Source organism: Bos taurus, chromosome 3 (assembly GCF_002263795.3).
Source record: "Bos taurus isolate L1 Dominette 01449 registration number 42190680 breed Hereford chromosome 3, ARS-UCD2.0, whole genome shotgun sequence".
NCBI lineage: Eukaryota > Metazoa > Chordata > Mammalia > Artiodactyla > Bovidae > Bos > Bos taurus.
Genome location: NC_037330.1, coordinates 76,826,463 through 76,853,872, shown reverse-complemented (window position 1 = coordinate 76,853,872; position 27,410 = coordinate 76,826,463). Strand labels below are relative to the sequence as shown.

The following is a 27,410-nucleotide window of genomic DNA, read 5'->3' as shown; positions in this document are numbered from 1 at the left end:
TAGGTAATTATTCAGTAATTTATTTTTTGCATTTTTAAAATAAATGTATGAATAGCTTTCTTTGTGGAATTAAGTTCACGTGCCACATCTAGAGACAAAATCCAGCAGATTGATGTTTATCTACAGTCACATTTTCCATGTTATTTTATGGCATTTTTCTTTTTTTTTTTTGAGATATCTAGGTTTACCTAGGAATTACTCCCAAAGAAATAATGATTACATTAAAAAGCCACACATGGGAAATGATGGAAAAGACCAGTAGTTGTGCTTAGATGAGCTCTGTATGATTTTACTTTATAATTTCTGTTTTTTGCAATTTTAGATTTTCTTTGAAAAGTATATTTTAATGAGTACTTATAATCTTAAAAAATGAGTTTGCATTTTATCTAAATAAAGAAATCAAATGGATGCATCAAGTACCCAAGTCAGTCTGTTCCTTCAAGCTGTTTTTACTTAGTCAAACAGGATTAAGATATAGAATAAAAATTTTTGTCAATCTTCATTTTTTTTTGCAACATGTATCTCAGAAAAGAATAATTTTAAAAACAAAAGTGCTTAAACTATATTCATATCTGAACATTAATGACAGTATTTTCTATTTTCTCATTTTCTCTTCAGTCAGGTGCACAGTGCTTAAATGTAATTAAGCAGAAGAGGCAACAAAGTATAACCCCCCCCATACACATTATTATCCCCATAATCTGATTTTAAACAGCAATTATGTTTGTAAGTATTTTATGCTATTTAAAAAAAATAGTCACTACTATATGTAATTGCTTTTATGTTATATAAGTTTCTAATAGATAATGTAATCTCTGAGAAGGTATTTGGTTGACAGCCCTCAGTGACTTAGAAACAGGCTTCCTTACTGTGAAATCAGAAATAGTAATAATTGCCTATATTAAATGGAAATATTAAAGTTTAAACCATGAGAATCTTTGAATAATAATACATATGTGCATACAATTACAATGATTGTCTTAGATCAAAGTCCCTGGTTTGAGAAGAAGTTTGATTTGACATTTAGTAACTAAGCCTTTTTCCAAGATGCTGCCTTGACACAGCAAAGCTATATACATATCAGCTGTAGAGGACTTTGGCTTTTAAATGTTAAAAAGTAATAGGAGTAGATGGGTGCCTAAAATACACTTTTATAATAGGAATGAAAAACAGTTTAATAAATTCACATTCATTTTCTATTTGATTGTAAATATATAAAGAGTTTTTAGTTATGATGTGCCTGTCTCACGAAGTACGATTATCTAAATAAGCACTTTTTTAAAAGGAATTCCTTACTCAACTCTGTGCTTTCTGTAAAATACTGCAAAACGGTGTGCATCTGCAAGTTAAAACCCTTATAGACAGCAGGCTAAAGCTAAACAGAATTTGATTGCAGACCTAACTACGTTTCTCTGTGTTTTGTCACCAGAAACATGTCATGCTAGAATGTGCTCAGGATTTTTTGAACAGTCCATGAAAGGTGACGGGGATGTTAATCTCCACTTCAGCCCTGGCAACTTCACTCAAGTCCTTGGCATTCAGAATCAGAAGATAAGCAGGCTTTTGTCCTGCCCCAGGGCTCACCACCACACTCAGAACTACACCTGTTAATGAGAAGTTAATAAGGCAGTGTTGAATTAAAAAAAAAAAAAAAGCCCAGAGCCATAGATTAAATATCATTGAAATAATACAGGAGACATTACACTCAGAAATAAAGAAAAACAGATGACCTGATAGCTTGTTCTGACTCTTCTGCCACCTGGCTGTGTGGCAACCATGAAAGTGAAAGTGTTAGTTGCTCAATCATGTCTGACTGTGACCCCATGGACTGTAGGCAGCCAGGTTCCTCTGTCCATGGAATTCTCCAAGCAAGAGTACTCTCCTGCATTGCAGGCAGATTCTGTACCGCCTGAGTCACCAACAAAGCCCATGGCAACCATGAGAGGGATGTTAAATTTTCAAGTCCCCTAGACTATAAGCTCCAGGAAGGGAGTGATAGTGTCTTTCTTGCCCACCATTGTATCCTGATAGCCTACCACAATGGTTAGAACACAGTAAATATTCATTGAATTCTTATTTAATGAATGTTTCTGTGTTTTTATTTGTGTCATAAGATTTAACACCTGCTCTACTTACTGCAAAAAATGTTGTGACAATCAAATGAAACATATATTAAAGATTTTCAAAACAGTAAGGTACATTATTTCTACAATTTCCAAGACCTAGCTTGGATGCTTACTTCCATCAAACAAAATAGGAACAAACTTTTTGCAGTTTTGACTGGATGCACTGCAAATGTAAAATCACTTAGTGTAAAACGGCTCTAAAACTCTTTATTCTATTCATTTCTCTGTGGTCTCCCATATTTTAATCCCAGAGAGTATCACCTACCCCGCTGTCCCAGCTTTGTAGTTGAGTGTATCTGAATTGCTGTTTTATAGACTGTTGCTCTGGATCCCCTTCTAGCCTCAGCTTACTAAAATGAAAAACTAGAACCAGAATCTCAAAGCCTCATTCTCTTGGATCAGTTAGAATATTCAGTTTCTCTCCTTAGAACCCTATTTCTTTTCAGAAATGTATTTGGACTGGAAAGGCAAAACCTAGATAGCATGCTGCTCCTTCTTCCTTCTCGCCTCCATCTAGAGCAGATACTGATATTCCATCGTGACACCCGATGGTGCTCTAAGCATTTTTCCAACAGTACCTAATGAAACCTGACCATAAGATAAAACTTATTTTCAAACACATTTACATTCTTTAGTGCTGTCCTATTCAATAGCAGGAAGGATTATTTCTGAACATTTGGAAATAATCAACATAACTCCTCTCCTAGTGAATTAACTATATGAACTCCAATGAGAAGAGAGGGTTCAGACACATCTATTACTCTCATTACCGTCATCTTCCTCCAAGGCATCTGGGTGAGAAACAAAGATAGGTTCTGAGGGGTATGAATCAGGCTCTTGCCATACCCAGGTTTCTTTAGTTTTGACGTTCAGCTTACAGAGCTGCTTATAAGAAAGAAAAATTAGTCAATAAATTAGTCAGTCAATATGCTTTACTTGACTTACATATGATTCAAGTACTGTTCGAATATTAGGAAGAGGGATTAATTACCCTGTCTGGAACAAAGTGATTCAAGCCAAGTCCATATGCATATGTGTAAGGTTTCCCACCATACTTCTGGTAATTGATTTGAGGAAACTCAAATGCTACAAAATAAAATACATGCTTAGGAAAACTCAGTTACTCTCTCTGAGTGGAACATTTTGTTCTCTCACATGTGAAGTTTTTTCCTATACCATCTCACCTTGGCGAGGCCCTGAAAAGAGAACCTCAGGTTCCAGCCAGATGGTCTCGTCACTGCACAGAATTGCAGTGGCAGTTGTGTTGGGGAGTGTGACTAAATTCTTGCCTGTGTCAGCCTAAGAAAGAGGATAACAGAAACCTCAGTGAGCAAGGAATAAAAATCAAGCAGCTGTGAGAACAGTTTCCAAGTTTAGTTTCCTGAGTTCTTCATTTCTTAAGTCAACATGTAGAAGAATCAGTACAGAAAACTCTAGAAGGGCGAGACCAAGAACACAACTGGGAAAGCTGCCCATGTCCATGTCAGTCACTGACTGTGTATCACTGGGAAAGTCAGTGATATATAAAAGAAATATAACCTCGTAGGCCCTTAGTCTTCTCATCTGTGAAATGAGACTGACCTCAAAGAACATATAGGGCCCTGAGGATGTGGCTCTGGAAAAAGAAGTATTTTGCTTCACAGTAACAAAGACTTCAACCTCTAGGTATCCATACAATGTTTATCTCCTTTAAAGTTAGCTATATTTTGATTTTATTGGAAAAATATCATATCCTTATGTTGTCAAAAAAGAAAACAAATGAAAAAACTACTGGACCTGATGTTTTCTAAGATCTCTTGATACCGAAATTTCCCCCACGTCATTTTTCAGATTATATTATGAAAGGAATGAATATCATGAGCTCTTCAAAGAACATATGCATTTAGTTTTGCATTAAATACCCGAATACATGGTTTGTACTAGACTCTATTCTGGGCACTTGTGATATTTCAGAGAACAGAGTTCCTATTGTTATGAAGTTTACATTCTAATTTGGAAAACTATAAATATAGATAAAGTGTTTAGTATATCATGAATGTGGAGAGAAAAACAGAGCAGAATATGGGGGATCAGAAGTGTGACAGGTAAGTGATTTATAATTTTAGTAGGTAGTCAGGATGGGCTTCATTGATAAGGTGATATTTGGGGTAAAACTTGTATGAGATGAAGGAAGCAATGTAGATATCTGGGGAACAGCATTTAAGCAGAGAGAACAAATTGCAAACGCGTGAGGCAGGAGTGTTGTCAGGTGTGGTTGAAGAGCATTAAGGAGACCAGGTTGGCTGTGCTGAGCTGTGGGGAGAACACAGGAGAGGAAGGTAGAAGGGTATAATGGGGTCAGACTGGTTAGAGCCTGATGGGTCATTGTGAGGACTTGGGTTTTTCCTGTGAGCAAGAGATGAGCAGAAGAGTTTGCAAGGCTATCATTTATTTTTAAAAGAATCAGTCTGGCTGTTCTGTCAAGATCCCTTTAAGAATAGGGGATATGCAGGTGTGAAATCAGGGAAACCAGTCTGTCTTGTAGTAGTCTAGTCAAAAGAAAACAATGGTTCAAACTGGGCTAGTAGCACTGAAGTTAGTGAGGAATGGAAGGCAGAGCAGAGGATTTCCTGATAGGTAAGATACTGGATAGGGAACAGGCATGAAATTAAGTGAGAAGTCAAGGATGGCTCCAAGTTTTTGGGCCCAAATAGTTAAAAGTTGGAGTTGTCACAATAAAGATGGGGATTACTGAAGGAGGGATAAATTTTTTTGTAGGGGAAGAGAAGAAGTTTGAGTTTTGTCTTATTAAACTTGAGATATTTACTGAACATCAAAATAAAGACAGCATTGGCAATAACATATAAGAATCTTGAGTTAAGAGGAAGTTGGAAGTGGAAGTGCAGGTTGCTTTAAGGCATGAGTCTTTACAAAGGAGTGAAAGTACAAATAGAAGCAGGACAAAGGGCTGAGTCCTGGTGCCCTCCAACATTAAAGGGGCCACAAGACAGGAAAGAAGGGATAAATGAAGGGGCAAGAAGAGTCAAGAGAAGGATTTTATAACAAGGCAAAATAACAGCATGATATGCATGAGTTAATGACAAATGTATGAGAGAGTGGGAGAGTTGTAGAATAATGTCCTGGAGTTGGTGAGGAAGGATGGGAAAGACTAGTTCTGAATAAGATGATGGATAATTCAGTATGAGTACAGATGCTGGTGGGTGGGTAAATGTGGTGGCAGGAGTCTACATTCTTTTCTGATTTCTTTCATTTGTTTCAGTAAAAGAGGAAACAGAGTCATTAATTGAGTATGAGTGTGGAGGTGGGATGTGTTAGAAGTTTGAGAGAGGAGGGTGTGAAATACTTAACTAGGAAAATGAAGTTGGGAAATGTTGCAGTAAGGTTTGTGGTCAATGGGCCAATTAACACAATTGTGTATTTTTAGCACTTAATTTGAGCCTTAGAGGTATAAGCATGGAGTGGGTGGAGAGTTGAATTTAACTAAGATTTATGACTTTGACAAATAAATTCTATAAAGTAAGAAAGTGGCAAGAGAAATGAGGATCTACTCAATGGGGTGATTACAATGATCATGAAATTTTACCTGAATAAGGAGGTAAGATAAGTCTTCAGAGGAGTGAGAGATGGTGAGCAGGTTCAATAGACTGGAGGTTCTGGTGGGAATTGTAATAGGGTTGGTAATCTTGAAAGGTAAGTCAGAATGTGTCCTGTATGAACCAAGGTTATGACAGAAGCACAGTCAAAGGTAATAGCAAGGTCAATTGTATGACTTGGGAAGTGAGCGGCTGAGTCAGAATGGAAGACAGATGGATCAGTGGAAGATGTCAAAGAACTGAGGCCAGGCTGTTGGAAGAATCATCTATGATGTGTATACTGAAATCACTGATTGTTGGAAGTAGATCAGGGAGGGGAGTGTGACACTGAGCCAAAAGAAGAGGGAGTGGTGATTAGTATGTGAAAACAATAATGAAGGGTTATATATATATATATATATATATATGTACACATACCACTTGGGTATATAATTAGTTGAAGTGAGATTTGAAATTGAAAGATTTTAAGGGTGGGCAGAAGGATCAGTGGTTTGGAAGCAGCAAAGTGGAACAAGTGTTCCAACTCCAGGCCCAGTGGTACAAGGGCTGGGGGAGAAACTGCTACCCCTGGAAACTGCTGCTGAAGAGACCAGTGTCCTAGAGAGTATCAGATTTTTTTGGTAAAAGAGATAAGATGGAAGGAACCTTCTGAGCAGAGGATAGATGGAATTTTTCTGGTGATGTACAATGAACTAAAAGGAAATAGTGAAAGATTTTCAGAATTGGGAAGAGAGAGGAGGTGAGGAATGGATCTTGTAAGATTCCATGAAGTGTGACCTCGAGGCTCTTCGTGGTGATGTTGGGAAGCAGAGAGCAGCATGTATGTATATATACATATTGATATATGACTACCTAAAGGTGGCAAAATAAAGAAAATTTTATATATGTCTCTCTCTCTCTCTCCATATAGAAGACCTGGAAATAACAATTGATCCAACATAGTGAGTCCTTATGATCTGTAGCATTGTATGAATTAAGAAAAAAAAATAGTTCAAATGTTGATGTTGAACACATTACTTATGGGACTGTAACTTTAATGATTTTACTCTGTTGTATCTTATTTTTTCTATTATTAAATTCAGGCTTTTTAATGTAAGAGATCTGTAACATCATCTTTGCTTTCCAAACCAGCACCTTCTTTTCACTCTCCCTCTCACTATTTTTTTCTTTTTAAACAGATGTGTTTATCCTCTGATACTGCAAACTCACGTCTGACAGTCTATCCTATTGCTATATCTACATATACATAAAAGAACATACATACAAAGTTATTCCTTGTGACATTATCTGTTACAGTCAAAAAATGGAAATGACTCTGTTGTTCAGCAGTGAGGGACTGCAGCATATTGGTAAAAAAGAACACTGTGTGGTTGAAGAAAGTAAGATCTTCAATATATATTTTAAAATGAAAATAAGCAAGGAATAAAAATGTGGATATAGAAAGTTACTTTTTGTGTAAAAAGTGGGAATAATAATTCTATATGTTGACATTTTTTTATATTTTCATAAACAAACAAATGCAAAGGAAAGACATTAAAAGTTACACATAGAAGTGAAGAGGAATGGTATGGAATGGATGCAGACAGTGGTTGGAGTGACACTTTCAGTGCAAACTTTTTTAGATCATTTTGATTTTCTGACCAATTAAATGCACTGCCTATTCAAAAATAAGAAAGATATATTTAAAAATATCACCATTATTTCAATCACTAAACCTGAAGCTTTAGTCATCTTATACTCTTTCCCTTCCTTAGCCCCTCCTTCAATTTGTTTATCTCTTCTTTCTCTAATTTATGATCTAGTTTTCTCTTTATTGCCAAACTTTAAAAGTACAGGCTATAGTAATTGCTATCACATTGTCACTGTGGCTTGAAACCTGATTTCTGCCTCTCTCCCTATTCTCCTGGAGGTCACTAAATCTGGGTTTTGGCTCCTTTTTTTAGCTTCATTTTTTCCACCTTGCCTATATGTAGCAGTGGACATCAATGAAACCCTCTCTTGCTTTGTCAATGTGGCATTTTCCTCTCTTAATTGTAACTAGGACCCTTTAGTGATTTTTTTTTCTTTCTTTTTATGATTCCTCTTTTCCTACCACTTTCTGTACATGGGTGTTTCCCCAACTTATGTGCTTGGCTATCTTTTCTTTCAACATTTTCTGGCTGTCAAGTTCCTCATTTTTTAAAATCAACAAATTTGTAAGTTTCTTTTAGAATACTTACTTCAAAGTATGAACTTTTGCTGCTAGCAATGTCTATCCTCATATATTTTATCATCATTTTAATGCCAGTAACTATTAGCTCTAGATGATCAACAACATCTTCATGAAGATATCTGGTAGGCTTTCATGTGGAAGTGCAGGTCCTTGTGACACAAAGCAGGGTTAGAAGAAAAGAGCTAATAGTTATTGGCATTGAAATGATGATCAAATATATGAGGATAGACATTGCTAGCAAGAGAAGTTCATACTTCTTTGTTGTTGATGAGAATTATAATGAATATTATTTAACACTTAGTTTATGTGGGGGACTATATTCAGAGATTGATATATATCACCTCATTTATTGATCACAAAAATCCTGTATGGTGGATATAGATAAAGAAAATGAAATAAAAGTGTTAGTTACTCAGTTGTGTACAACTCTTTTGCGACCTCATGAACCGTAGCCTGTTGGGCTCCTTTGTCCGTGGGATTCTCCAGGCAAGAATAATGGAGTGGGTAGCCATTTCCTTCTCCAGGGTATTTTCCCAATCCAGGGGTTGAACTTGAGTCTCCTGCATTGCAGGCAAATTCTGAGCCACCAGGAAAGTCCATAAAGAAAGGGGATGTGAAAAGACTAAATGTCTTGCCCCAAATCACACACTAGAAAGCTGGAAGCCCCGGTCAACCTGGGTTTGTCTTCCAGTCAGCCCTTTTACTCATTATTACCCTTTCCTCCTAGTTCTACAGTTCATGTTTATCTCCAAATCTGCTCTGCCTATTGCAGTTCCTATTTCCAAAGGTATCAACACTCTAGACACATAGGGTTTTGCATGTCTAAGACTTAATTCATTCTGCCATCCAGTCAAATGTAGGATCCTTTTTTATTCTAGCTGTAGGAACACTCACTTTTGTCTTTCTGTTGCTACTACCACTACACTTTTCTGGCACCTGAGTAATTTAAATTGTCTCCAGTCTCAGGTCCCTATCTTTCTCCTTCACTTCCAATACTACTTACACATGACACAGCCTTATTTTAGAAAATCAAAACAGCAAATGACCTAGTTATTATTTAGTCCCATTTATTTAGGTTTCAGAGCAGGCAACTGAACTTTGGGGTAACTTGCTCATTGAGAGACTTGCTCAGGGAGGCTGGACATTTAGCAGGAGAGACAACTAGAAGAGTCAGTACACTTGATACCCAGTTCACTAACTCTGAATATGTCTTTCTTCTACTCAAAATCCTTAATACCCTACGACCAGTCAAATAAAACACAAACATTTTAGCCTAGCCTAAAAGCCTTCAAAGATTACCAACCTATTGTTTTAAGTTATTTTCGCCCACTTATCCCACTGTTTTTGTTTATGTTCTAACCAGTTGGATTGCAATCAGTTTTTTGTTGTTTGTTTTTTAGCAATCAGTTTTAAAAGGATTTTGAAAAAAAAAACCAGTTTTCACTTTGACTCTGTCATAACTGGATTTTGCTAAGTCATGAGCTTCAGTTTCACTTATAAAATGAGGGGAATTGAATTTGCTAATTTTTAAAGTCCCTTCCAGTTCAGAAATTTTGAGCCTTTATGTATAAACACACAGCAGGAGAAAAAATCCTGAGAAAGATGAAACATTCTTGTTATATCTGAAATCTATGTAGAGGGTGTTTACCTTGTCAATATTCAAAGGAAGTACGTATCTCCTAACTTCAGGCTGAGGAGCCTTTCTGGCATTTTTTTTCACCTCTTCCCAGTTCTCACGTAAATTGGCTAAATATAAATAATTATAAACAAATTCAAATCTGCAAAAATAAGAAGTCAAATGTGAGGACAGACAATTAAAATAATTTTAGAGACATGATGCATGTCTTTTAAAAGCAGAAATGCCTGTCTCTTCTTTAGTCTTCAATCTAGAAACTCCTAAAGACTCAGGTATACTGGAACCACTTCTGCCCACTCTGGGTAGAGAAAAGAGTCCTGCTTCATGGATATGTTTAAATAACAGCAGCCTTTGAAACTTTCTGCTCTGTTTCTCTATCACCATTCTGTCTGTGTCTTTAGGGGCTACTGTCTCTTTTAGTGACTTGCTGTTCTGAAGAAAGTATGTCTATCTTTTTTTAAAAAAATCAAACCCAGAGTAGATGCAGTTTAAGGCTCCTCAAAGGATCTTGTTAAATTTGAGGGAAATTAAGTTTAAGTTCATTCATCAAGTCATAGAATCTTTTATTTTTAGGTCTGTTTCATGGACCTGAGCACTTTTCAATCATTAACCATGGTTGTGAGGTTCAGTTTGTGTTTCTGATTACCTAAACTCCCTACAGCTTTTTCAATCATATTTTGTGACTTAAGCATACTTTTAAAATATATAATTCAGATTAAATGTTGAAAGCAGTATCTCCGAAACAAACAAACAAACAAACCTGATTTCCAGGACCAACTGGAGATGTAACATTTATTCATTCAATGTGCTCTCTTACCCTTTCCAGCAACAGAGATCCACAATCAGAAACTCATGGTCTTCATAGGTATTGATGTGATGAAAGAGGTTAAAAGGAGAGGTCCTGTATTTATTATTGATATACTTTTTTCTTTTTTTGTCAGCAATATGAAGCCAAACCTAAAAGTGAGAGTATTTTGATGCATTTAAAAAGAAAAAAAGTATGCATTATGAAACACATATTCTTTGGAATCATAAACCTGACAAATAAATGTAAGACTTACCCCCATGGTTTCATTGGATTCAAAACAATCCATGTAATTGGCTCCCCAAAGACTCCATGAAGAAAGAAACTTGAACAGATTAATTTTGACTGGTGTCTCCACAAAAACAATATAGTTGGGAGTCAAACCAAAACTGTTCAGAAACAGAAATAAACTTGTGAGTGGGAAGGGTTGATGCTCAAACCACAGAGAAATATGTACACATGAGGTATGCTCAGTTATATGAATCAACAGTGCCTACATGAAATTAATTACATTTAAATTTAGGTTTCTGCAAGAAAATGTCATGATCAGGACTGGTATCAAAGGTAGGCAAAGCAGATCTTTAAACTTGAGTTTTCCTGAAGATTCATAGCAGGCCTTCGAGTTACCTATGGACGTAAGATGGCTTGAATCGGTCACTGCAGGGGAATTGTACAACGATCTCTGACTTGCTTATTGGATCTTCCTTGTCTGAAATAAAGTGGTTTTAAAAGGCTGTGGAACAGCCTCTTTTTTTAAATACAAAGCATTTAGAACAGCTTATGCGAGCAAAGAAATACATTTTCAGATCTTGATTTTTTAAAGAGTTTATTTCCATTTTCTCAGTCACTGGCATTTCTGAGGGAAATTTCATGTGGAGCTGCAATCACCCAGGAAAATCCAAATAGCAGCAGATTTGGAAAGTGCACTCAAACAGTGTGTGGTAGATAGAGTATAGTGGAGTCACATCTTACTAACTGGAGGTGGGTTCTAAGTCAAGGGAGTAAGGCAAAACTTTAGTATGGTCAAAGTGACTTTTACAATCTCTTAAATTAGCCGTAAAGTTATGGAATATGTGGTTTTGTTGTTTGTGGGTGTTAAGTCCCTTCAGTCATGTCCGATTTTGTGCAGTCCTATGGACTGTAGCCCATAAAGCTCCTCTGTCCATGGGATTATCCAGGCAAGAATACTGGAGTGGGTTGTCAGACCCAGGGATCGAACCCCTGTCTCTTATGTCTCCTGCATTGGCATATACCACTAGCACCACCTGAGAAGCCCTTTTGGTGTCAATAGCCCTATACAATAATTCTTAAGCACATTAAAGTTTATTTGCTACTAAGGCAGTGTCTTTAAACCTTAGTGTACACCAGAAATACATAAAGAGTTTCTGAAAATACTGAGCATGGGCCCACCCTCAGAGTTACTCATTCAGTCTACCTTAGGTGGGGCTTGAGATTTGTATTTCTAACAGGTTTCCAGGTGATGCTGCTGGTCCAGGATCTAAACTTCACAAATTATACTAAGCAAAAACTAAATAAAAATCCATATATACTCAAATAATTCTATTAACAAGATCAATATCAAATTTCTGACAATGAATGGAGGATGAATGAAGAATTCTAAAGAGTACTCTTCTGTTTTAGCATTCTTTCTCTATAGTCTACATATGAGTTAAAAGGTTTTGTTTGGGAATTAAATACATATAAAATACTAAATACACTTTCATATACATACGTATGTTTGTTTGAAAACTTAATTTTGTCTGGCACATGGATAAATGCTCAATAACTATTTGCTTGATTTGAATCTAAATTTTATATGATCGAAGTCACATATACACTATATCTTTGAAACACTGTAGAACAGAACATGGCCACATGCTTTTTGTATTTGCAATTTGTTATTTCCTACTATGGTGCTATTAGGTATTTGTTCCCTTGTAGGGTGAGGATGAGGATAGTTTTCTGAAAATCTGAAAGTAATTTAACAGTCCGTATAGTGCAGTCCTCATATTTCTGATCTGACATCTTGTATTTCCAGTAATTTTCTCACATTATAGATACTTGTTTTAGAAGAGTCAAAGTGGTAAACTGACCTGCTTGTAGTGGTGGGATCTTTACAATATTGTAGGCAATTGAAAAATTTTTCCCAAAGCAATTACCAATGTTGTAAACAGTCCCATCATTTTCAATGTGGGGGTGAGCAGTGGCTCCATTGACTGAGACATAGTTGCAAAGGTCAACCTATGGAAAGAAAAGAGATATCACCCATGTTAAGAGAAAAACTGTATTGCATCTTTGGTCCCTCAGTCTGACCTCACCACGACCATCTGCACCTTCACCCTAAGTGCACTTTCTCTTCCTTCTATCCCTCTGGGGTCCTACTTTCTTTCAAACCTGTGGAAGTTCCAACTTTAGTGCAGAGCTCTTCTCTGACCCCCACAATGACCCTTCATGCCTTTGAAATCTTTAAATTCTCTCTGACTGTGTTCTTCTGTTGATGTAGACCATGCATTGCTCTGGTTGGTTATTTTCCTTTTGTACATACAAGCTGTCCTCAAACAGTGATAAATTTTAATCCTGAAACGTCTTTACATTTTCCTTATTGAATTACATTGAACTGCATGTTGATAGTTATTAATTTTCATTTTACAAAAATACAAATTTTGTATGATACAACCTAAATACCAAATCCAGTGTCTTACATGTAGATGAATTTGGAACTGAAATAAACCTCAGAATTCTAGTATAGAAAGTCTTAACCTAAATAGACTTCAGGGGAACCATGAATTCCTGGAATTAATGGAAACTTCTGAAGACAGGATTCAGTACTTTAGTTGAATTTGGATTCTCATAAAAAATTCAAAACCATAAATCTATCACAAATCTCTCAGTTTACATAAGGAGAACTTGAGGAATCATAGAGGTCAAGTGACTTGTCAAAAGATGCAGAGTACTAGAATTTCTGCTTGGGACCTACTCGGTAAAGATTTATTGAATAAATAATCCATGATTATATATTTATCTAATCAAAGTTCTTTCTCTTTGATTAAGAGAATATGTTTTAAAGCTTAGGGAGTTTTTAGCACTCATTTAAATATTAGGCAAGACATTCATTCATTCAGTCATTTGTCAAGTACTCATTGGGCTTCTATTATATGCCAGATGCTGTGTCAGTGTCTAGGAAAACAGAGATAGTCCTTACTTTTGAAAATTTCAGTATTGATTGACAGTATCCAATACTGTAGCCACATGTAGCAATTTAAATGTAAGTTAATCATAATTAGATAGAACTTCAAATTCAGTTCCTCAGTCACATTAGCCACATCCATGTATTCAACAGCACTTGGACAATGTAGATATAGAAATGTTGTCTACAAAGTTCCATTGACAGCACTGTACTAGACAACTGATTGGTTCAAGACTGAGAAAGGAGTACAGCAGGGCTGTCTGCTATCACCCTATATGCTGAGTATATCATGAGAAATACCAGGCTGATAAGTTACAAGCCGGAATTAAGATAGGTGGGAGAAACATCAACAACCTCAGATATGTGGATGATACCACTATAATGGTGGAAAGCAAAGAGGGACTAGAAAGCCTGTTGATGAGGGTGAAAGAGGAGAGTGAAAGAGCCAACTTAAGACTAAATATTAAAAAAAACTAAGATCATGGCATCTGGCCCCATTACTGCATGGCAAATAGAAGGGGAAAAGGTGGAAGTAGTGACGGATTTCTTCTTCTTGGGCTCCAAAATCACTGCAGACCATGACTATAGCCATGAAATCAGAAGACAATTGCTTCATGGCAGGAAAGAGATGACAGGCCTAGACAGTGTGTTGAAAAGCAGAAATGTGATTCTGCTGACAAAGGTCCGTATAGTCAAGGCTATGGTCTTCCCAGTGGTCACATACGGTTGTGAGAGCTGGACCATAAAGAAGGTAGAATGCCAAAGAATTGATGCCTTCAAACTGTGGTTTTGGAGAAGACTCCTGAAAGTCCTTTGGACAGCAAGGAGATCAAACCAGTCAATCTTAAGGGAGATCAACCCTGAATACTCACTGGAAGGACTGGTGCTGAAGCTGAAGCTCCAGTATTTTGCTTATCTGACATGAACAGATGACTCATTGGACAAGTCCCTGATTCTGGGAAAGATTGAGGGCAGAAGAGGGTGTCAGAGGATGAGATGGCTGGATAGCATCACTGATACAATGAACATGAACTTGGGCAAACTCTGGGGGATGGTGATGACAGGGAGGCCTGGCATGCTGCAGTCCATGGGGTTGTAAAGAGTCAGACATGACTGGGTGACTGAACAACAACACTAGAACGATGAGCTGGAATAAGTGTAGTAAGTGCAAAACCATATCTGTAAAGAAAAGCCATTTAACCCAAACTGGGAGATTAGGTAGGGCTTCCCAAGGGCGATGACTCCAACTCATGTTGAAAGATGAGTAAAAGTCAGTCAGATGCAGGATAACAATGTGTTCCAGGAAGCAGGAACCTTACTGTAAAGGCATAGAGTTGTAAATAGTGAATGCTGCTTGGGGAAGTCTAGTCATTCAGTATGGCTGTGGTGAGGAGCACACATGGAGAAGGAGAAATAAAAGTGGGCCAGCCACAAAGGTCTGTGTTTTAACTTTATCTTGGAAACTGTGGAATAGCACATTTATACTTGCATTTTAGAAAAAAATTGCTTCTACTGAATTAAGGAAGCTGTATTTAAGGGAATCAGTCTGGAGGCAAAGGTACTTGTTAGCAGGCTATTTCAGTCATGGTAAACAAATAAACAAACAAAAAAACCCCTCAAATACTACATTTTTATATGAAGTTAGGGTATAGTGCTGCTCACAATGAAACCTGACTCCTAATAAAGTCTATTCCGGAGCCATACCATGAACTTCACACTTCCAATTAAATTACCATGGCAATCTGATACACTGTCAAAGTCAAAAGAGTAGTTTAGAAACTTAGTTTCAGAACTTCTGTAAATGATCTACACACACAGTCATATGTGGTTACAAACATACATCTAAACCAAGAAAAAGCTGCTGAGAATATGTTAAACCTTAGTAAACAGTCTGTGGGATTATAAATCAGCCTGTAGTATTGAGACCCAGTGTTGTGACTACTTTCCTTTCTATTCCTATTACACTCAGTTTCTCCTTTTGGTCTTCGGTTCCACCAACTGGTCTCCTAGTTCTTTTGCCCTCCCATACAGCTTATGCATAGCTTCCAGATTAAATAACCTAAAGCTTTGCTTATACCACTTCTCTGAACAAAAACTTTCAGTAGTTTACCATCAACCAAACAACTTATTCAAAATTTTTGTCAATTATTCAAACTTCTGGTTTCACTCTACCCTTGACATGCCATGCTTTGAACATTAGTTTGCACCTAGAAGTGCTATTGTCCCCTAGTGGGGAAGTGGAAATGTTGGGGAGCATTTGGGGTTTGTGCAATGATTGAGGACATGTCTGGTGTTTAGTGGGTGAGACCAGGGATGTCAAACCTCTTCAATAGGTGAGACAGTCCCCATAATGATGAAGTGCCACTGGCCCAATGCCAATGCCACCTCCATTGAGAAATACTGCAATTCTAGCCAAAAAAAATTATTCTTTATTCTCCAGTTTCCCACCTATATTCATTTGGTCATGGTACTTCTTATATCTGAAATGCTCTTTTCCCAAATTCAATGAAGTTTTGCCTTCCCTCTAATTTCTAACTCAAATACGATACTTTTAAACCTTCCTTGATCTGCCCCACTTCACACACCTCAATACTGCTAGAAGTAATCTTTATATGCACTTCCATAGAAGGTTTCCTTCTGTGAAAGGACTTACTATATTCTGTGTTCTATTATAGTTAAGTAATATATTAATTGATTTCTCCACCTAGCTGTTAAGTGTTCTGAAAGCAAGAATGATGCCTTGAAAACACTGGGATGACCCAGAGGGATGGTATGGGGAGGGAGGTACGAGGGGGGTTCAGGATGGGGAACACGTGCACACCCGTGGCAGATTCATGTTGATGTATGGCAAAACCAATACAATATTGTAAAGTAATTAGCCTCCAATTAAAATAAATAAATTTATATTAAAAATAAAATAAAATAATTAAAAAATAAATTCACAAAGCAAAAAAAAAAAAAAAAAGAAAACAGCTGCAACTTAATAAACATTGGTTGAAAATGTAGATCTGTCTTACTGAATGCTGCACTGAGACTGCCTCATATCTCAGCAAAATTTATCACTTTCTAATATTGCTCATGTGTTTCTTTATGCTTTTTCATTTAAGGTATGGCTTTTATTTCTAACAAGAAGTTCTATAAGAAGGTGTAAAATTGATGCAACACACTTTCTTAGAACCATGAATTTAATCTTTTCAATATTAAATGTGCCAGTTTCATGCTAGCCTATAAAAACCATGAAGAGCAGGGACTGTGTTGTCTTACTCACTGGTGTATCTTTTGCATCTAGCATACATTCTGGTACATGGAAGGGACTTAATACTTGTGTCACAAATAAATATGTTAGGCATTTTATACAGTTTTCCTCTAATTAACACAATAAATATTTAAAATTTCACAGATGAGAAGAAAAGTCTGCCTTATGTCACATAGCTAGTAGTTGATGACAAAGCAGGGATTTGAAACTTAATCTATCTGGCTCTCATATTCTTCCAAACAAAATGTATAGTGTACTTAATTCTAAGGAACAAATTCTAAATTCCTAAGCAATATCTTTTGAGCACTGTGTCCTACCTGCTTAATTGTTTCCAAGGTCTCAGGATTAACCTTTGTAATGAAGTTGGTCTCTGTGCAGGCATAGTAATCTTCCCCCACTGGGTAGATATTAACAAGGGCATTGTCAGTAACCTCCACTCCTCGGAAGTAAGAAAAAAACCTGTAGAAGCAAATGGATTTTTTAGTCCAGTAACTTTCAAGCCATGAGAGAAAAATGGCTAATGTAAAATGTCTTTAATAACATGCAGTTGGGTTTCAGAAACCTGGAAAATATATTCTTGCAGGGATCTGGGAAAGCACAGGTGCCAAATTCTGTTATGACGATCCTTTTCTCAGTCATTGCCCGTACGTAAGCATCAGTGCGGATGAACCTGAAGGACATTGAGACATGGGAAAAGTCACAGAGAAGGGGAATTAGTGTAGTCCCTGGGGAGCATAGAAGGTCATTCATGTGCCCTTATCAAGAATCATAAATTCACAACATGAAGAATGAAGAGTTAAGTCACTTTCTTGGGGGTGACTGAAGGAGAAGAAGACAATGTGCCATGAGCTTCAACTATAAACTTCACAGTGACAGATGAGGAAATCAAGGCTCAGAGAAGCTGATGATTGGCATATATAGCCTGAGCCAGAAAATATGACTTTTCCATATAATATTATGCAGCCCCATGGATAGTTCAAATTGGGCCTCTGACTTCCTGTAGCCTATGACTCACCAGCCTACACTGAGCAGGGAGGTATAGAACATGGTGTGCTGAATTAGATTTCCTTCAATCTTACTTATATTCCTCTAGTGTTTTTCTTTAATTTAAAATTTTATTTTGCTACTTTTAAAAGTAGATATTTTTGAATCCAGTCTCTTACACAGGCAGACCTCCTCAACCATATCCCAGACTAGACAGCATACGTTGCCTAGGGTTTCTCATGTGGAGAGCCAATTAAAATTTGATTTTGTACTTTTGTGAAGAGGAAAAAGTACCAAGGTCTTTAGAAGGCATATAAAGGCTTTCTCTGACCTCCAAAATAAGCTTTCATAGCTAAATTTTTGCTTGACCTGATCTGTTTCTCTTCTAAAACAGTCCAAGTTATCCCAACTACTTCAAGACTCCATTTATTCTTGCTTTTGATGTCTCTTCAGAATGCCTGAAATCTGTGGTGATCAACAAAGCCACTAACAGGCCTGAATATTAAAACATAAAACAAAGTATTTATTGTGGTGCTAATGAGTCTTTGTAATGAAGTTGGAGTGATGGCTTAGGGCCTCAAGCCTTTTAGCAACCATCTCCTGTTTTTAGAAAACTTATTCCTGGTATTATTATGACATATTTGGTCCTTGCCTGCTCTGTGACACCCCCTCCCTCCTTCCCATTGGCCTTTCTGATTATAAAAAAGGAAAGAAATCAAGCAATCCATGGTCTAATAATAATAAAATGACTATTATTATTATTAAATGCTTCTGATGGACTAAGCACTGTGTTCTCATTTTATCCTTGTAATAAACTCTGAAGTAAATTCTTTTACTTCTCCCATTTTTATAGATGACAAAACAAAGAAGTAGAAGTTAACAACTTGCCAAAGGGCACCCACCTAGGCAAATGGTATCTAGGGCATATAGGATTTGATGCCAGGCATGTCAGAGCCCAAAGCCCTAGTTCTTTGCTGTTTCTTTATCCTGTCCTATAGGTCCCAGGTGTCCATGCAGACTCATGGCCCAGGAGGATTCTGAATGGAGGTGAATATAAAGTCTCCTCTTGGGTTCAGGAGGTTAAAAAGTACATGCAAGGAGGAGCTGAGCTAGGCCCCAACCCTAGGAAGGGGAGTGGAACCTAGTGTTCTTTACCTTCTGTGGTATGTGACATGTCCTTCTTTAAAGTCAAACTTGTGTAGGAGGGCTTGCCCATCAAACAGGTGGTAAAATGGTTCCGATCCAACCTCAAAGAGTCCTGGCCCACATCGAAGGAGACTGCCGGTTAGCCAGAGGGGGATCCTGCCTGTGAAGAAAGCGAGACACAGAATCTTGTTTCTTATACCTGCTCTGCTCACCCCTGGTAAGGAGCAGTAATTATATAAGCCATCTGGATGGGCAGCCTTTTACTTCTAAAGCTGGCAGTGATTTCCATTCCCAGCTCTTACGTGGGGTAGCTCTCAGCAAATGCCTGCTGGCTGACTCTCTTTTTTCTAGGGGACCAATGGTGGGAAATGTGGCAGCATCTCTGAGTTTAAACAAAAGGTTGGAAGGAGACAGGGAATAACATCTGGAATGGAAAGGGATTCTCCATCTAACAGATTTTCCCAGCTACCAATACATTTGCATTTTTACCATCTTACTTTTAAGAAAAATTTTCAAATTTTTTGATACAGGAGGAATGGATTAGAAGTAGAGATCAAGATACTAAAAAAAAGATGTGTCAATAGAACAAACCATTTCTGTGAAACAATAGGATACTGGCTTTTAAAATAAAGAGCTAAATTCCTTTGAGAATATGGCTATTGTCCAGATAAAGGTCACCTTGCTGTAGCAGAAAGTACACAGGGCTGTCAGAGACCTGAATTCTGGTTCAGGATTTGCTGTGTGCTATCTCTGGGCCTCAGTGTCCTTCTCTGCAAAATGAGGGACACACAATAAAGGTTTTAAGGCCATTCAGTCTAAACAGGTTGTGCCCTTTGGTCCTTTGAAAGTATAGCATATGGCAGTATTTGTTTAATCCTTGTCAACTCTCCAACCCGAAATGTATTATTTCATACAGCTCAGTTTCAGCAGTCTACTTTATACAGATTTATATTTCTGATAAAAATTTGAAAAGAAGACATGGCTCAGCTAAAAGACACACCATTAATTTGATTGCTAGCATCTAGACTGTTAACATCAGAATCTAGTTGAGAAAGAGCATTGGGTTCATCTTTTCTATTTTCCAGAAGAGGCAATTGGGAGGAGACAGTTTAAAGATGACAAAGGTATAGTCCCAGTAGTTAAGGAATTCCAGTTAGGTAGCATTTTTAAAATATATATTTTAGAAAAGTAAAGAAAAGGGGAAATGGGTTCTTGGTATAAAAAGCCCAAATCTCCAGATTCCTCTCTTTGTAGCCCACAGGGGTACCTATGCTGAGAGATGCCAATGAATAAGGAGACAGCAAAGAGAGATGGCTTTCTCGACAAAAAAGAGAAGATGGCTTCAAGAAAGCTGAGACCAACCTGTAACATGGGCTGTGAGCGGTGAGGATAGTTCCTCCACAGTTTCAAACAGTTTCTTGTAACCACCAGCTGGATGTTCAACTCTGAAATGGTGGAATATGAGGAAGAAGTTCATGTGGAATCTCAAGGAATCCATGGAGACAGAGGCAGAGCTCCAGGAGAAAAGATGTCCTCTACTCAATGCTGGTGTGTACTGCCAGTCTAGCTGGAGCTGGGAGTACAGTGTTTTGGGAGGAGATGTGGTGGTGGTAGAAACCGGGGAAAGGTGGCAGAATGTATCATGTTGGCAAAGGGGCCCAGGTTGGTTTTTCTCCTTTGATGACAAGGAAATTCCCTTTTAATATTACAGTTGAATGCCTTCTGCAGTTTTCCCATATTTCTGAGGACAAGTCAATAAATCCCATTATCATTGTCACTTCTCTTCCTGACCAAGTCCTTCCCACAGAATTATCCTACCATGTCAGTACCCTTAGCTTACTGCATTATTCATTCTCTTGACTCCCAGACAGTTGCATTCCTCTCCCTCTTATGAACTGGGAGACCACAGGTTTTGGGGTCAATACCTCATCCTTTGCTATTCATGCATATTATATCATCTCTTCCCACTGTCTTATTTTGTCACCAATCTCCAAGAGCTTCACTACATTTTAAAAGTAGTCAGACAAGAATATTTAGGTCATATATACATATATATATTTTTTAATGTTCTTCCTTCTCACTTTGGCTCATATAACTTCTTAGAGTGAGAGCTCTGACAAGACTGCCTAATTTAGGCAGTTATCTTTTATTAAGCATTTACTATGTGCCACAGACCATCAAAAGGAATTTCTATGCTCTTCATTCAAAATGAGGTAAGTACTACTTATCCTATATATGGAAAAGCCTAGACTTTAAAAAGTAATTTGCCTAAGATAACACAGTTAGGGAATGACTGGAAAAGAAGTGGAACCCAGGTCTGCCTCATTGAATCTTCATGCTCACTACTGCTTCCAAGGACCATTCCAAGCCATAAAAATCCCACTGTAACTTAGATCTTCCTTCTAGATATTTGCTTCAATATGTATATAGGAGGAAACAAACTCTCCCACCAAGACCCAAGGCTTTCCTTAAATGGATCATCAGTTGTCTTCAGGAGTTCTTGAAATAGCTCATTTACCATCAACACACTAAGGCATTAATAAAAAAAATCTCCCAGAGATACTTACTGGCTGGACATTTTCTCTCAGTAGAGGATTGAGAGTTCTGGCACCAACTGTGGACTGAGGAAGCAAGTCCTCAGCCAGGGGCCTTTATATGCCTTCTAAATCCCCCTGAAAGGAGCGATGGCTTTGGGAACCTGTTCCCACCCTCCTCAGCTGAGAGAGGGAAAACAGAAGTGGCTTTCAGCACTCAGATACTTCTGATACTTGAGCATTAATTTGGGCTGGCTGCTCGCTTAATTGTTTTTTGGCCATCTTCCAGAGACCTCAATCCTTCCCAAAGAGAACAAGAAGTGGATTAGAAAGAAAGGAGTTGTGTGGTAGTGGCTAGCATCAGGCCTGAACTGATCCGTGTCACCCCACGGGAACCTGGCATCCTTCTCTGGTGCCCACTTCCCTCTTCTTCTATGCCCTCGTCTTTATCCTCATTCACTATTTTTTCAATTACTTATTTTTGAAAATATCTGTTACTCATTGTCTATGGAGCAGGCATGGATAAGCTATTTCTGTCTTCACAGATCTTGTATCTCTACAAGAATGACAAGAAACTAACAAGCTATTCTATAAAATTTTATCAGTGCTATGATTGGAGAAGTATGGAGTGTTATAGAAGCACACTGCAGTACCTCTCACCCTCTTTGGTCACCTTTTTGATCCCTTTCAGGGCCCATTTCTGACCAGGCTGAGGAATTCAGCTGTGTTCTTTTGATGTGCTGCAGATGAACCCCTTTTGATATCCTTGCTTGTCACTAAAGCTTGCCTGAACTCCACGTCACCTTCCTATTCCTTGGTACATGTGCTGCACTCAGAAAGTAAATAGCAATATTCCATTCATATTTCCACACTCTTTTCATTAAGCCTCAATAGTTTGTCAGCACAAATGTGGTACTATCCAAAGGGGTCCCCAGGAACATACCAAGATATATGCTATACCAGCTGATAACTTTAACATTTTTAAGAAACTCATTAACTTATTAACCTGTTAAACTCATTAAACTATTTAATTCATTTAAATATTAATAAGTGGTTAGGCTACTTATCCTCAAGATCTTCAACAAATCTATAAAGCAGTATATCTGAGCACTCTCCAAGATAGGTGACAAAACCTTACTTTCCCAGCATGTTTTGCAGTTAAGATTCAGGCATGTGACCTGGACTCCATCAATCAGAGGCAAGGGCAAAAGTCTTAGTGGTAGCACCCAGTGCCCAAGATCAGGGGTATCTCTATTCATCCAAGGCATCATGGTGTGGAACCATTCTACAGTGGGGCCTGGAGCATCATCACTGGCCTGGTAGTCTCCAAGTCTCATTTTTTAGCTATCCTGGAGATTCTATTAGCTATCTAGTATTTAAAATTTGTGTGTGCAGCTTTGATTAATTAGAGGTAGTTTTACTATTTATAACTAAGAATTCTGTATCTAGAAAATAATGATAATATAGGATACTATAGTATCACATAGAATGAACATCTGTATTAATGTATGGAGAATTTTTGAGAATGTATCTAAGATGAGATAGGAAGAATATATAAGCACTAGCCAGTCAAAGCGCAGGGAGAAGAAAGTTTAGGAACAGTCTGGAGGAATTTACAAAAGTCTGGAAGTGAGCAAGATTTGGAAAAATGGCAAGAGATGAAGTTAGACTAGAGATAATCATAGGCCAGATTTTGCGGAGCCCTGTGAACTATGAAAAGAAATTGAGACGATTCTTTAGTTACTGCGTTATAGTTTTCGTGTTTTTTTCTCACCCGGGAGTCGCCGCTTTGGGAAATCAATTAATCTCAGGCTTTGCTGTTTCCACATCTACTTCCTGATCAGATGCTTGCACTTCCAGAGATTAAAAAGTAACTGTAGAGAAGAAAGGAAGGGGCTGTAGTAGAATCAAGCAGTCATTCCCTGAGAGGCCTCCTGGATAAGGAGAATTTCCTTGCTTTTTTAAGTCAGCTGCCAAAATTCGTTGCTTCGCTCCTATTCCTAGAGCTTCGGTTGTTCTTTCACGTCCCAATTCCTCAAGAGCACTGGGCGACAGGAGTTATGGAGAAACGCCTGCAGGAGGCTCAGCTGTACAAGGAGAAAGGGAACCAGTGTTACCGGGAAGGGAAGTACCGGGATGCTGTAAGTGGGTACCATCGAGCTCTGCTGCAGCTGCGGGGTCTGGATCCAAGTCTGCCCTCCCCGATACCTAATCTGGGACCTCAGGGCCTGGCCCTCACACCTGAACAAGAAAACCTACTTCACACCACCCAGACAGATTGCTACAACAACCTGGCTGCCTGTCTCCTTCAGATGGAACCAGTAAACTATGAACGGGTGAAAGAGTACAGCCAGAAAGACGTGGAGCGGCAGCCTGATAATGCCAAGGCCTTGTATCGGGCTGGAGTGGCCTTTTTCCACCTGCAGGACTATGACCAGGCCCGGCACTACCTGATGGCTGCTGTCAATAGGAAGCCAAAAGACGCCAATGTCCGGAGGTACCTTCAGCGGACACAGTTGGAACTCAGCAGCTACCATCGGAAAGAGAAGCAGCTCTACCTGGGCATGTTTGGTTAAAAGAAGAAAGATACTCCTCCACTTGAACTTAGATGAACCATTAGAGACCCATCAAAGGGAAACCTGAGCCTCAGCAAGAGAAATTGCCCCCACACCTCTGACTGAGGTGAACTTCTGTTTTGCTTCTAGTGCTGCACAAACTCTTCTATCACTTACATAGTCTGTGTTTTTGTTTCCCCATCTTTCTATTTATATGGCTTTTAATATATGGTATTATATATCAGAAACATTTGCCTTGAGAAATACAACCAGAAAACACTCATCAGTTTTAGGTGGATTAATCATAGCTCTGGCATAGATTTTGATGATAGATGTTGGTAGATGTAGTCATATACAACGGATAAGGCTTAGCAGAAGATGAAGTAATAAGGACAGGCAGAAAGGAATGTTTTCCCTTTGTTTCCTCAGATTTCTAAAGCCAAAATGGGAAGCCCTTACACAGGTCACAAACTGGCAAATACATACTGTGAAACTAGACAATAATAAATTGGACCCACATGCCTCAAAATGAAAGATTTAAAAGTAACTACTTCATTAATTCCTTTTTCTTAATGTTCCACATACATTGAGATTCTTTATCCTCCACAAAAGTATCTAGTTCCTCTTGTTTCTCTTGATAATTTCTAACTATTGTAGCCTTGCTATTGCTCACACTCAGATCATTAATGTAGTATACTTTTTTTTTTTTTTTATTAAACCCTTCTGTCTTAAAACCCCTGGAGTCAAGCATCTAAGTATATATTTTATAACCTTTCAAAACACCTCATGCCAGAAAACTTGCAAACGCTTGAATTTTTAAGTTGCATACCTATAGGATGCTCATTTCTCTAAGAAAGGCAAGAGTTTACCAAGTCTTCTAGAAACAATGCGACAAAGAGCAGGATAGGAATATAGATCTGTTTTTTACCTGTCACCTTGTATTTTGTAAGAACTCCATTCCTTAAAGAGGAGGGAAACAGTGAGGAAAGGTTCTCTTTCCTTTGTGCCTTTTAAGCACCGACAGAACTTTCTGGAAGCTTTGTTGGGCACAGGTGCAGGCTGCAGATCTGGTACAGCCATGGCTCCGTAGGAGGCTTCCTCAACCGGAGCACCTTTATCATTCTGCACACTTATTCTAATGTCCACAATGTATGAGTTGTACAAGAGTAGATGAGGCCATAATAGCTCTGCCTCTATATTTATGAATGAAAGGAATAAGGACATGTCATTAGCCATCATATAAACACAGTTTACAGACAAAAACTTCTTGGTCTTGCCAAGTGTACATGAGCTCTTCTCTCTTAATCAGTAATGTGTCTCTCTTGATGAACTAGGCTCCTCTTTATATCTCCCTGTACTCTTAAATAGTACAACCATCAGCTTATAACAAAAAGTCTTTATACCAAATAGTCTTTTAAGTCCAAGGACACAGCTAACAAAAGAGGAATATTTTATTCCTCTTCCAAGCTTCTTAAATTTCTAAGCCTAGACTGTTGCCAAATTATGTCATGGTTGTGTGTTATCTTTGTTTGGGGCTGGTTTTGCTTTCTGATTTTCTCTTTTTTCCCCACTAAGACTTGATGTTATAGTAAGCTATGTTCTGTATCAATGAGGAAAAAATAAAGCTGATATTTAAAAATGAAAAAAAAAAAAAGAAAGAAATTGATACCCATATCATGAGAACAGAGGGAGTCACTGAAATATTTTACCCAGGAGACTGATATGATCTGATCTGCCTTTTATTAAGACCACTCTGATTACATTGTGGACAATATGTTGGAATAGCAGACTTGGGCAATATAAACTAGAAAGTGAACAAATAAGTGAAGGTAGTTGATGAAGGGGAATGGGTTGGCAGGGGGGTGGGGGGTGGGAGGATATGAATGGTCAGATTCAAGAACTATTTCAGAGGAAGACTGATAAAACTCTGTGCTTGGTGAATGTATGGAGAAATAAAAGGCAGAACAAGGTTTGCCAGAAGGTTTCTGACTTGAAATATGGTACAGTTCAACGAGATAATGCACACTCTGTGTGATATTTTAGCAATGCAGAAAAGGAAAAGCATGGATTTAATATAGTTATTAAAAGAAAGACATTATTGGGAGTTGTGATAGTTTGAAAGCTTTATAGGGAAATGAAATGAGTTGGAATCTGAATGACAGCCTAGGTATGGAGAAAGTGTAGAAGATGGAGAGGTCACTTCTGGTGAAGGGAGAGAGTGAAGACAGTAGGAGAGGCACATGTTAGAAGGATTTTCTGACTCCTACACCATTTCTGCTGGATTTCATTTTCCCAGAAGGAATCTCATTTCCTTGAGTAGAGCCATGTGCCGTATTGTGATACCTGTACACTGGCAGTCCACTGAAGAGAAATCTCAGGAGTACCAGGACCCAGATGCTCTTCTTCATGTTCACCTTTCATTACAAGGAGCCAAAAAAGAAGGCTTTGTAGCAGCCAGGTGCCAGAAAACTACACTACACTGTAGTACTACACATTGGCTGAGTGATGGGGCATTGACAAACTATATTTTGTATTGAATATCACTTCCAGGGAAAACCAGTCTTACTGGTGACCACAACTGCACCAAACACCTTTCTTAGGTATTCCTGTGCTGCTTTGGGTATTCTGCGGGTGTAGTCATGTTATTTAAAAACAAGAACTGATTCTAGTGATTTTTGTATTTTGCTTTTCATCTTTGGTAGCCTTTATTTTTCAGCCTGTTTTAATATGAGAAGCCAGTTAGCTGCTTGAGGGCTAATTGTTTGAAAAATACAAATAGTGGCAATTCTGGGAAGGCATACAGACTCACGGATTGCATGAAATGTCAAGTTACCATGTGTGATTAAAGTCACAATGAAAACTAATTACTATGTACTGAACCTCACTGGGTTCTAAGTTCTTCAGGTATAAAGCAAGAAAAATAGGTATAAGCATTTTTTTAGCTAAGTACTCTGTAGAAATATTAAGCAATACCAAAGCTGATTCTCAGGGAGTTTGACTTCATGTCTAATTGTTCAGTTAATACCTTCTACCTCAGGTAACTTATTTCCTCTCTCCTATCTCTGTGAAGTTAGAGAATAGCTAGGTTATATCCTTTCCAAAGCCCCATATGTAGACCTCTCTTCCAGGTCTGAAAGCATTAGTAGCTCAGTTGTATCCGACTCTTTGCAACTCCATGGACTGTAGCCCACCAGGCTCCTCTGTCCATGGAATTCTCCAGGCAAGAATATTGGAGAGGGTTGCCATTCCCTTCTCCAGGGGATCTTCCAGGCAGAGGCTTTATATTTGAGCCACCAGAGAAGCCCCCTTCTAAGTCTAACTGTATCCTTCTGTCATTGCAGTGTGATACACTGGACCTCCAATGGAGTGTTACGTT

General features: G+C 38.1%; 2 protein-coding genes across 4 annotated transcripts; one reads left to right on the top strand and one right to left on the bottom strand.

The window, feature by feature from the left end:
• On the bottom strand, nt 1–23,332 carry RPE65 (retinoid isomerohydrolase RPE65). Of its 3 annotated transcripts, none has more exons than XM_059881676.1 (14): nt 23,254–23,260; nt 20,308–20,390; nt 18,955–19,105; nt 17,378–17,485; nt 17,133–17,274; nt 12,466–12,613; nt 11,000–11,081; nt 10,629–10,761; nt 10,385–10,524; nt 9,580–9,709; nt 3,311–3,425; nt 3,118–3,212; nt 2,897–3,008; nt 1–1,604 (listed from the first exon to the last, which is right to left on the bottom strand). In XM_059881676.1, the coding sequence occupies exons 4-14, from the start codon at nt 17,452–17,454 to the stop codon at nt 1,453–1,455; spliced, it is 1,326 nt and encodes a 441-aa protein (XP_059737659.1). In that variant the 5' UTR covers nt 17,455–17,485; nt 18,955–19,105; nt 20,308–20,390; nt 23,254–23,260; the 3' UTR covers nt 1–1,452.
• Nucleotides 23,333–23,400: 68 nt separating this feature from the next.
• LOC101907544 (tetratricopeptide repeat protein 9C-like) lies at nt 23,401–25,700 on the top strand. The gene has a single exon (XM_010803468.3). The coding sequence runs from the start codon at nt 23,540–23,542 to the stop codon at nt 24,053–24,055; it is 516 nt and encodes a 171-aa protein (XP_010801770.1). The 5' UTR covers nt 23,401–23,539; the 3' UTR covers nt 24,056–25,700.
• The last annotated feature ends 1,710 nt before the right edge of the window (nt 25,701–27,410 follow it).

Excerpts from the sequence above, each read along its gene's own strand:
- LOC101907544 (XM_010803468.3), top strand. The coding sequence starts at position 23,540 with ATGGAGAAACGCCTGCAGGAGGCTCAGCTGTACAAGGAGAAAGGGAAC.
- RPE65 (XM_059881672.1), bottom strand. The coding sequence starts at position 23,308 with ATGTGGAAACAGCAAAGCCTGAGATTAATTGATTTCCCAAAGCGGCGA. Across the intron at positions 12,614-17,132 it reads CCTTGGAAACAATTAAGCAG|GTTGACCTTTGCAACTATGT; the intron begins GTAGGACACAGT and ends TTCTTTCCATAG. Across the intron at positions 10,762-10,999 it reads AAGCCATCTTACGTCCATAG|TTTTGGTTTGACTCCCAACT; the intron begins GTAACTCGAAGG and ends GTTTCTGAACAG.